This window comes from Chaetodon trifascialis, chromosome 22, assembly GCF_039877785.1.
Source record: "Chaetodon trifascialis isolate fChaTrf1 chromosome 22, fChaTrf1.hap1, whole genome shotgun sequence".
Classification (NCBI taxonomy): domain Eukaryota; kingdom Metazoa; phylum Chordata; class Actinopteri; order Chaetodontiformes; family Chaetodontidae; genus Chaetodon; species Chaetodon trifascialis.
Genome location: NC_092077.1, coordinates 19,856,639 through 19,868,525, shown reverse-complemented (window position 1 = coordinate 19,868,525; position 11,887 = coordinate 19,856,639). Strand labels below are relative to the sequence as shown.

The following is an 11,887-nucleotide window of genomic DNA, read 5'->3' as shown; positions in this document are numbered from 1 at the left end:
GGGAAAGAAAGAAGAAAAGAAAGAAAGAAAGAAAGAAAGAAAGAAAGAAAGAAAGAAAGAAAGAAGAAGAAAGAAAGAAAGAAAGAAAGAAAGAAAGAAAGAAAGAAAGAAAGAAAGAAAGAAAGAAAGAAACCTTCTGAGTGTGTGGTGGAATTACTGCGTGGCATTCCTCTGACATCACTCTGACATCACCGTATTCTCCAGCTCCTGCACCAATCGTACGGCGGGACTTCCCCTCCCCTCATGATGTCATCACACAGGATGGATCAGTGGTTGCTGCTCTGGTTATGAGCGATGAGTCAGCGCCCCCGACCCGTCCACACCGACCCGCTGGTTCGTTAATGAATTAATGGGTTCATTCCTCATGTCCTCACTCTGACTCACATTCGTTATTCATGTGTCTGTATAATTTAAATCTTTGGAATCTAACCTGAAGAAGAAGAGACTCATTTGTTTCCTAAAACTGTCACATGTGTTTTTTAGGATTTTTAAATTTGTTGTATAAAATGCGTCTTCGTAGAAAAACGACGAACGCGTCAGGATGAACGTCAGGATGAACGTCAGGATGAACATCTGGATGAACGTCAGGATGAACGTCAGGATGAACTTCAGGATGAACTTCTGGATGAACGTCAGGATGAACTTCTGGATGAACGTCAGGATGAACGTCAGGATGAACGTCAGGATGAACTTCTGGATGAACGTCAGGATGAACATCTGGATGAACTTCTGGATGAACTCGTCTCGATCTCGTGGACTCTGCTGTCAGTGTGAATGTTTCATCTCATCTTTTATCGTCTTAGCTCCTCCTTAACGTTCAGCTCCTTTGAGCTGCGACTCGTTTGTCTGTTTAGCTCTGGACAAACTGTCCTAATGGTATTATTAATAGTATTTTGTGTACTTGTATTGCATTGTACTGTGCTGTACTGTGTTGTACGTCGACTCAGATGCGGGTACGCACAGATTCTTCTAAACCTCGCTCTGTCCACGCTGATGACTCAGTTTTTCTAAACTTTGGAGAAACCTGGACCTTTTCCTTCAGGTGGCGTCACCTTTTCTCTCCTCTGAGCGAGAAAAGTCCCGTCCTCTGATTCGCTGTGAGGGGAAACCCCTGATCGCATCACACATGACACCTGGCTTCAAACCTGTGGTTTAACATTCGACTGAGACCGACTGAGTTCAGGACAGGTAACGAAGAGGAAACACGTCTTCATCAGAACTGAAGCTTTTTAAGGTGCCTGAAAGACTGAAGTTCACTTCTCAGGCTGCTGATCAGCAGTGATGGAAGTACTACACTCAAGTACAAATATTGTACTTTTATTTCTCTACATTTATCTGACGGCTTTATATACGACTTACTTTACTAATTCAATATGAAGCTGTTACGTACAGCTGAAATGATCGGTTGATTAATCGATACTGTTGATTGAAACTTCAACTAATTGGCTTCGATCATTTCAGTCACATTTCATGATGTCACTAAAACGAAGCACAACGACAACACAAATCCTTCCGTCACCATGTAAACATCCTAATCATCCTAAACATCCTACTCTAAAACAGCTGCTCACTGTAGTTTTTAACAAACGTCGTTCAAACAGGAGCAAAGTGCATTCGTTGTGGGACTATTTTCAGCGGCGGATGAATCCACATTTGGTGCTCTGGTGGGGCAGCAACTGTTGTCAAGGTCATCATCCAAACGAAAGTCATATTTTCAAGTAAAGCGGTGCCGCGCAGAGATTTAGCAGAACTTCAGCAGAAATTCAGAGGAAGCTCGTTGAAGTTCAGTGATATTTGAAAGAAACTTGTGAATTCCTTCAAACAGAGACGAAGTCTCACCTGTGAAACCTCTTCCTGTGTGTGTGTGTGTGTGTGTGTGTGTGTGTGTGTGTGTGTGTGTGTGTGTGTGTGTGTGTGTGTGTGAGTAGGGGATACCCATGTGCTTACACCTGAACGTCAACACCAACAGCTACCTGTCTGCTTCCTGTTTGTCGTCCTGTTTTCTGCATGTCTTCGGCTCCTTCCTGCCGAGCTCAGCACCAAATTCAGCCAAAGCCCGACACCTGCAGCCAGCATTCAGAGGTCAAAGGTCAGAGGACGGTGGCCTGTGCGGTGATTGTTCCACACATCTATCTATCTTAAAATCTAAGGAGTCACAGGATCATTAAAGAAGGAAAAAACACTTCTGTTACACAACATAACGTTTCTTTTATTGCTTTTCACTCCTCCTGTGTACACGCTTCAAACTGTAACTGCTCGTCAGTTTATTAAAAACACGTATTTTCTGTGTTTGTTTGGTCCACTCGTGTCTCTTAACTGTCTGCTGACTGAGAAGCAGTTTACTTTCGGAGCAGGTTCAATAAGTCCGGATGTGCAACGCGGCGAAGGAGCTACGAGAGTTTCCTCCATTTTAAACTGCGTCTCTCTGTGAAGTCAAAGCTTTGCACTGAGGGCTTGTAGTCGGTAACTGATGCACAATAATCTGATGCTGCTTTGGTCCAGTGAGTGAATCCACGATCGCACTGAGATCTTTAGTCATTTCTCATGCAGGTGCACCGGCCATCAGCACACCTCAGCCACCCTGAAGCTGTCCTGTGTGAATATGGTTGTTTAAAAATGGCCGATAAAACCTCCCAGAATGCCCTTAAAATGCCTTCTTAACACGGTCAGGTGGTGGGATGGACTTTGTCCAGGTGTCTCTTCCATGAAGCTCCTGAGCATCACTGCAGCTTCCTCTCATTTACAATAAAGCATTTTCTCTGAAGGGCCGACCCTCCTCTGGTTTCACTTTCCTTTTTGGTCCCTTCGATGCCGTCGCAGCAGGTTGTTTCCCACCTGCGCTGATATTTACAGTCCAGGTCTGCATCTCTGTTTCCGGACATCTCGCTGAGTGCGTGCATATAAATAAACAGCTGACAAGAAAAGCTTCACGTTGTGTCTGTTTCCTCTCATCTAAATGAAGGTTTGCTCATTCTGTGCATTACTCAGTAAAACGCTTCACACCCACCCCGGTGTCTGCCTCATGACATTATTTCCTGTTCTCGTTTGGCCTGTCACTCTCTGCCGTGCTGGTTTAAATTACACCATATCATAAAATATTATCTACAGTGTTCTACGTTTTACCATCACATCATGTTTAATATGCTAGATGTTTGTCCACGTGAGATAAGCTCATACGCCGTCATCTGCACCAATCAAAAACACAGTGCTCTTATGAATGGATTATGAATGGTTGCTAACAGTGAACGCGAAAAAAAGTGACCATGCTGCAAAGTTTTTCCATATAGCCACCAGCTATATTTGTCCGTTACGTTTAGCTAACGTTCGGCTAACTATTCGAACTGTTTATTATGTTTAACTAACGTCAGCTATTTCAGCTGATTATTACTTTTAGCTAACAATTTCAACTAGTTATTCATTATTTGTAGCAAATTTTTAGCTTTACTATTCTGTCGTGTCACTCTCGTGCATGGGTTCCAGCAGTGATCCTTTTTCTCTCTCTCCCTCTGCTCTGTGCATGGAGGCCGGCGACCTGCTCAGCAGGGCTGATCAGACTCACCTGCCTCTCATCCCGTAATCAAGCCGGCTACTTTAGCCGGCTCCAGACCTCCTTCTGTGCAGTGTTTTGCTTGTCTCATGTGTCCTGCTCTCGAGCCCATCTCCTGCCTCTCGTTGTTTGCTCTAGTCTCTGTATATTTCCTTTGTACTTTGTCATTCTCCAGTTTGAGTATTCTCCTGGACGTTTTCTGTTTTTGTAAGTACTTCGTCTTTTGTGTTGTTTTTTTGCGTGTACGCATTGATTCCCTCTACAGCGATTTTCTGTTGTTACTTTTGGAAAATAAACTTTTTTTTGTACTCTGCATTTGGGTCCTACATGTTCTGTGACAATTTCAAGTCTTTGTCCATTAATTTAGCTAACTTTCAGCTATCTGTTTGAGCTGTTTATCCACTACTTTTAGCATTTTCTTGCTTGCTTTCTGAACTGTTTATTCATTCATTTTAGCTATTTCATTTGTTTATGCTTGAACTTACTCATTACTTTTATTTCAACTGCTAAGTGAAATAAAATGCTGATCTCAGCTCTGCCAGCTGGCTGTGTTTTTGCCTGAAGTACCAGACTGAAATCTGAAATCTGAAACCAAAGCCACCCCAGCTTGGCTGACTTACCGCAGTAACCAGCACTGTCTTTCTAATGATCACATGTGATTAGCACACTTGCTAACCAAAGCTGTGACCCACTGACTTTCGTCCCATTAACCTTCACTCTGCAGAGTTTCTTGCTAAGATCCTGCAGTTTACATCATAATTTCTAACCGCTGCTGGTCTGGTGTGCAGAAAACAATCTGCTCTTGGTTCAGATATCTTGTAGCTGTATTAAAGTCTGGTCACTGTCCGATTCCCAGGAAGAGCTCAAACCAGCAGTGGATGTATCTGCTGACTGTCCTGTTGCGTTGGGTGATATTCCTTCATGACCAGCAACACACACTGAAATTTATTTTGCTGCTGTGTATTATGTGTATTAATCCACCACTGAAAGTAGTCCCCAACAAATGTTTCCTCCTGAATGAGCTTTGAATAAAACTACTGTGAGCAAAAGATTTAGGGAAATATGGAGCACCTCAATTTGATGAATTTATACTGTTTACTAGGCCACAAAAGAGACTGGAATCAGCTTGCTAGTGTTGGCACGACAGCAGCTAATAATGGGAATATAGAACATGAATAAATGAACAAATATTCATATTTGGGCCTAATTTTTGAGCTCTGATGGACTGATGTGTATCATCATGAAGCTCTGGTCGCTCTGCAGACACTCCAACCTCACAGAGAAGAGCATGAGGTCTTTATTTTCCAGGTAATTTCCAGGCACACTCATCTCCTGCTTTCCGACACTGAGCGAGCTGGGCAAAGGTGTGGTTGTGATATGACGCGCCGGAGCTCAGGAGGTGCTTCGATCACATCCGGCGCTCATGAACGCAACATCAGCGGTGCTTTCCTTTTGAGTTTTTCTCCGTTCACCGCGATCCCTCTCAGCTCCATGTTTGTCTCGTTGTCTCTGTCTCCTGTGGTGTCCATTTCCTTCTCCGCGCTGCTCGGCCTCCAAACACTGACCGAGCGTTGTGTTGATGTGCATGTGCATGCAGCCAATCATGCCTTTATTTAGCATTTTTAACACTGACTTGACATGCCAGGCTAATTGTGCTGCATAACATTAATGGCTGCCTCAGAAATACTCACTTCAGCACCAAATGTGTATCAATTCGCTGCTGAAAATAGTTGCCAAAAAAAGCGGTATTTCCCCCTGCTCTGACAAAAAGCACACTGACCAGCTGCTTTAGGAAATTGCTGAACCTTTTTAAGAAATGAGCTAATAATTTACAACAGGAACCAATGGGCTGATGCATGCGTACGCTTCAGTGCACATATGAACCAACATCAGAAACTTTCGGAGTTCCTAATAAAGCCGCAGATACAGGCGGTTGCACGGGGTTCGTAATGGTTTCCACTCGTTTCCGATGCAGGCTGCAGCCGTGCTGAGCTTTCCAACGACTTCCACCAGAACCCAACACACTCCACAGTGTATGAGTCGCATGCAACAGAGGCCTTTATCAGAAACTCTTCCCAGTATGACCATTACAGCCATTAATTGCATTAAAACCAGTGGGTGATTTGCATTTCTTCAGTGAGCTGATTATTTGTTTGGCATGCACGAGTGGGAGACCCCTCACCCACTTCTATGAAGTTTGGTGATTTAAAGGAAACTGCACAACCACAGTTTTCACACCTAGATCATCGCTGCATCACACTCTCTCTCTCCCCTGTGTGTGTCTATGCCTCTCTGCCCCTTTGCCTCGCTCTCTCACTGCGTTATAAATAAAAGCTTTCATGACAAGTCAAACAGTTTGAGCCAACTTCAGGGCAGAAGACACACGTCTGTCAAACAGTCAGTCAGGCATCACACAGTCAGCCAGGCAGGTCTTTGCTGGACCTGTCTTTGTCCTCTGCATCACTCCTACACAGACCGAAGCGACAGGCACGCCGGGCCCGGACAGGCTTGGGAATCGAACCAGCGACCGGCAGGCAGGGGCTAACGAATAGCAATACGATGGTTGTCACAGCGAGGGCGGTGGTCTTTCTGTGTCTCTGGTTGGCGGTGTGTCAGGTCAGAGGCTCCCACATCCCTGTGAAGATGAACAGAACCATCCAGAACCTCCTGCAGCACTATGTGAGTATTGGCAGTACTGCGAGTACTACTACTGTTAGTTCTGCTGAGGCTGTTGTTACTTGTACTTATACTGCCACAGGCATAGTTTCAGTATTTGTTTTCGTGTACTTCAAATGCTGCTACAAGCCTTGCGTTTCCTCGTTCGTCTTTCTCACACTGATGCTCTCACCACAAACACACAAACACACACACACACAAACACACACACACACGCAGACATTTTTTGGTTTTGCAGTCACTGTGTTTAATTACAGGCATTGTCTCTCACTATCATCACTACCATTAACCTACTTTTCACCTTTATGTACATTATACTGTTGTCACGTGGTAATGCAGTAGACAGCAGGGATACTGTCTTGATGGTGCGTTCAAGGCCACTCCTACTTTTGAAATCTGAGAGGTACTCAAACCTCAGGGGTCCACAAATGCACCAAAAAGACAGTTTTTATGTTAAAGTCAAGGAAACTATCAGTGCAGTGTAAGAAAGGACCAAATTCACACGATTCTTTTCGCAACTTGTTTGATTATTATTAGTTTTTGTCTTTTGTTGACAACATTGTCTCTCAAATCTCAGATGTCAGACTGTCTTTGAATGCACCAACAGAAAAATTCATATTATCTTTATCACTACGTGTTTACTTATTGTTTGTCTTTGTTTGTGATTATCATGATAACAGAACTTGTTAACAACAAAGCCTCTCACATCGCCGGGGTCAGAGTGTCCTTGAATGCACCAATAAGAACAGATGCTTGATGAAATACTACTGTGCATCATTTAAATGCTTTGCAACAGACATCTTTGAAATGTCCACTGTCTGACTGTCTTTAAACGCACCAATAACTACAGTTTTCAGAGCAGTACGCATGATTTATATTTATTGAAAAAACACTGATCTGCTTCCTTTAAGGAGGAAAGACACTAGATTTACATCAAATGTGACCTGAAAAAATGTTTCATTGTCTTTTTTGCAGAGGATTTCAAATAAAGACAGATTTGATGGGAGGCCTGTGTTCTCCAGAGAGCCGCTGACTACAAAGATGGAGGTAAATAGTAGTTTCTATACATCCACAAAGAGGAGCATGAAGTCTCTGTGAAGTCTCTGTGGTTAGTAAGTGAAGGAATAGCTCAACATTTTGGAGACGTGTTTGCTTTCTTTCTCCCTGAGAGTGAGAACAGAAGATGCAGTGGCATTGCTAGGGTCTCCCGGGGCCCCCACCCCACCCATGCATGCCCCAAAAATTTGGTTTTTGCACACATAAATGCACAACTTCTGGGACATTTGAGATGAATACTGAAAAAATTGATTAGTGGTTCTCAAAGTGAGGTCCAGGGACCAACAGAGGTCCCTGAAAGCCCAGGCCTATCAGTAATCGTTGTTGTAAATAAGTGGTCGGGGGCTCCAAGCCACTGTCTGGCTTGCCTGTCCGCAAGCCCCGCCCCTGAGAAGATAGACACCACTCTCATGTCAGGGTGTTAAGTATGAGCTGGAGTTAGGAAGCAGTTAGCTTAGCTTAGCATAAAGACTGGATGTAGGTGGAAACTGTTAGCCTGGTTCTGTCTAAAGTGGGAAAAAAGCTCTACCAACAGCTCTACAGCTGACCAATTAACACTCATTTACATACAAGCAGGAATGTGAAAACAGCTGTTTGTGACCTCATCTGTTGGTTCATCCCTCCGCCTGCTGCTTCTGCACAACATCTCTGGCTAATGTTTGTTAGCACAGGATTGGCAACTGTAAAGGCACAATGGTACCAAACCTGGCAACCTCACTGTGAAGACACACATTCACTGCTCTGACTATTGCTCACCAGGACGCCTTTTTTCACAAAGTAGTGAGTTTTAGAGGTGATGGTTGGCGTATTGTTGGACAGAGCGAGGCTAGCTGCTTCTCTCTACGTCCAGTCTTTATGCTAAGCTAGGCCTCTTGACTCCAGTGACGACCGACTTAATGCAAAGTCATGAAACTGCTTTTGATTTTCTCATCTCATCAACTCTCATTGAGGAGGTGCGTTCGGGTGTTTCAGGATGTTTTAATGTGCATTCGAGACTTTCAGTGTGCAGCGAGCGTTAGCATACTTCAAAGTGCATGTGGTAGTGTTGCAGTGTGTATTGTTGGACTGCTTTAAGCTGCTTTCCATGTTCTCCCGTTGATTTTCAGCTAAACATCAAACACTGAGTCAGCAGCTGGTGTTTTCCTCAGGTTTCACATTTCAGTCTGACTCTGTGAACAGTTTCTTTTGTGCACTGGAGTTTGTGTCGAGGTTTTTGTGGTTATCCTGCAGCTGCTCTGCACTGTGCAACCTTTGTGCAACTTCTCTCAAGCTCCAAATCAAACTTTCACTTTTCACCAACAATTATGCAAAGCCACTTCATGGTCGGTTTCGAGCGCCGAACGCCAGCCCGGCAGAGTCGAACCGCAGAGTCGAACCGCTGAGCGCCTTAACAGGGCTTCAGTTGGCTGTTCGCTGCTTTTCCTCTTGTGTCGTCAACAAGATGATATCTGGACGACACGAGGTTGAGGGAGATGCTGTGGTGGCTGGCATTTTTCAGGCAGCAAAGACAAACATTAAAGAATAAGATAGCAATCAGTTGAGGTCTGAAGACTTTAAACTGGGTTTCCAATTTGAGATTAGGAAATGATTTGAAGATGATCAATGATTAGACTGAGAGCAGGTTAAACTAATGTTTGCAATCTCTCGAGTTCATGTAGAGTCAGTGAAATATTGTCATTCATGATGTGAAAGCCGCTCTAAGCTCTGAGACAGTGTCAGATATCCAGTGGAGTCGGGCTCGTTGTGGCATCAGAAAACCAAATGTAAGGTCTAACCCAACAAGGTCGGATGTTTTAGGCACTTGGATCAGCTTTGGACAGTCGTTTGAGTCGGTGTCCGGCACACCTGGCTGTTAGAAAAATGCAAAATACACATATTGTTTGTTTATTTCTGTATTGAAAGTCATGAAGGTCGAACAGATTTTAATGTCAGGATGAATTTTCATCCCGCGGAGCATTTCATGGTGGCACACAGGAAACAAGCAGCTCGATTCAAAGTGGTGTTAAGCACAGACTGAAAGGGCCACCCATCCCACATAACGCTCTGGGTTTTCCCGCCTTGTTTTTCCTTCCCCACAACAACAAAGGTGTTACATTTCACCAACTCTGATTTTGTTCCTCATGTGACTCATCTGAGGTTAGGGTTAGGGGGCGAGCAACAAGTAACCTGTTAAGTTAAAACCTCTCATGTGCATTTTGCCTCCACATGCTGTAGATCTCAGAAACTCTCCAAAAGGCTTTTGCTTGTTAAATCCTGTGAAAACTCCAGAGATTGTTGAGAAACTTTGTTTTAGCAGAGTAATGATTTCTGGCAAAACTCCACCAACTTCCGAGGTGAACCGACAGAGGAAATGGTCTAGAATCAAAACTCCAGAAACACCTGTGGGTCATCTGGTTCATAAGTCTCTCAAAAATCCAGTTGAACTGAGTTTAACATCGGACTTTTGCGAGGTTTAGACCTTTGGCTGGCACAGGTCAGACATTCAGAGCGACTGAAAATTGCGTCTTGAACGATTAATAAAATGTGAGACTTTGTTGACCTGTGCCCTCGTTGAGTCTTGAGTCGTGAGTAATGTGGACTCACATTTATTTTCACTGTCAATGAGCGAATGAGCGGCATTCCCCTTTAAGACCGACTCTATGCTTAATTTAACTTGTGTGGGAGACCACAAAGTTTTTCCACTGTGTAAAAAAATGTTTTCAGCACTGGTACGCAGGTTTCACAATCCGTTTTCAGATTGAGTTCCTACTTTCTGAGCAGACTTCGGTTTCAGTTAATTTTGCCAGATATTAACTTGCACTGATTCCAAACTTGCTGCAAACACTGAGGACATTTTCAGGATTTGCACTTAACAAGCTAAAACACGCCCGAACCATCAGTATTATTTGGTTAAAAGCAGTTTAAATATCACCTGCCAGAAACCAGAACCTACATCGCGTGCTGATCTCACCTGTTTCTCTCTCAGGCAAAGAGGGTGTTTATGGGTGCCGTTCTGGAGACGTACGAAAAGCTGATTGGCCAGATGATGAAGCAGCTGCCCACCCAGAGTCCCCAGACCGCCAGGAGCGACATGGATCCAGCCTCTGCTGTCACCCCCACTGCCGGTACCGCCGGTGGTGCTGGGACGGGAGCAGGTGTCGATGTCAGGAAGGAGCTGAGCTACATCCTGAAGAGGGTCCAGGAGCTGAGGAAACACCGGTACCACGAGCAGGAGAAGCTTCTGCAGGGACTGCAGTCTCTGAGAGACATCAAGGTAGAGAGACATAGACTCACACTGACAGACGGACAAAAATGTACATGGACCTGACTGTTGGCCTAACGTAGGCTGAAAGTAAGGCTCGTGGATGGATTACACAGGGTTTAAGGAGGGCCTATGTAGGCTTAAAGTAGGGCTTATCCAGGCTTCTGCAGCAGCTTTGTGTTGCGTTTACAGTCAGGCTTTTGGAAAAGTTGTTGGGGGCTTACAGATGTCTTAGAGGGCTTAACGGAGGGCTTAGGGAAGGTTCACGTAGGCCTTAAGTAAGGCTGAAAGATAAGCTTATCAAAGGTTTATGTAGGACTTTTGGGGGGCTACGTAGACCTTAAACAAGGCTTGTTGAAGCTTTGCACAGGCCTGTGGCCATCTCATGCAGGGCTTAGCGGGGCTCTTAAGGTTCATGCTGTGCTGCTGTGTGAACTGTGTTTTTACTGTTTTGCAAACAAATTTGATCGTTTGACTTTGAGAAATTAATGTCAGTTTCTTTCCCTCCCCTAGATGGATAACTTTGTCATCCAGAGCAAAGCATTGTGGGAGCTGCCGTGGCTCTACGAGGAGGCGAGCTCGCTGCCTGACAACACTGAGATGCAGAGGAGGCAACGGCGGAGGCGGCAAGCGCGGAGGGTCAAAAGTCACCTTAGTGGCTAAAACGGGCGCAACAACGACGTCAACGGTGACGCAACAAAACTAAAATGCAGAATATTCACAGGCAACTAAAATGCAATCATGTTAAAACGCAGGATTAATGACAAGTTAGAGATGGAAAATAACATGAAATGAATATGAACATGAAACCTTACGAGACCAAAAAATATCAACATGAACACCAGTGTGCCATTTTTTAAAACTTTTTCTGTTTTTAGAGTTTTTAAAGAGATTATTTCATAGATATTTATTACAGTGACAGTGAACCAGCAGTCTAAGCCTAAGAAATATGATAATTTTGTAAAAATCTGTATATTTTTCTATGAAAGTTTGGTGTTTGATACTTGAAAGCAGTGCGGTGGTTTGATCCTATGAGAAGTTAACGAGTTGTATTCAACAGTTTCACTTTGTCAATCGCAGTATTTAGCAATGTCACCTGGAAGTACTTGATTTCTTCATTTTACTTATTTAAAAACTGTAGATGATTTAATGCTCAGAAAATCAGGCAGATAGAACAATAATATTTTAAGCTTTGTGATTGGATGTCGCTCCAGCAAACTCCCACCAACACCCACTGTACTGTGTAAAAGAACTGATGATGATGTTTACAGTACAAAGTACACCATAGTTTAATGCTGACATACTACGGCACAGGTGTACTTCACTCTGCAGCTGTAGTAGAAGTACTATACTCTTCAGGGATTTTT

At 43.9% G+C, this 11,887-nt stretch overlaps 1 protein-coding gene across 1 annotated transcript; it reads left to right on the top strand.

Annotated features, from left to right (window-relative positions):
* Window positions 1–6,099: 6,099 nt before the first annotated feature.
* Window positions 6,100–11,207, top strand: LOC139350690 (interferon gamma-like). The gene is made up of 5 exons (XM_070992221.1): window positions 6,100–6,226; window positions 7,199–7,270; window positions 10,245–10,383; window positions 10,414–10,532; window positions 11,034–11,207. Exons 1-5 carry the CDS (start codon window positions 6,107–6,109, stop codon window positions 11,181–11,183), a joined length of 600 nt encoding a protein of 199 aa, XP_070848322.1. The 5' UTR covers window positions 6,100–6,106; the 3' UTR covers window positions 11,184–11,207.
* The last annotated feature ends 680 nt before the right edge of the window (window positions 11,208–11,887 follow it).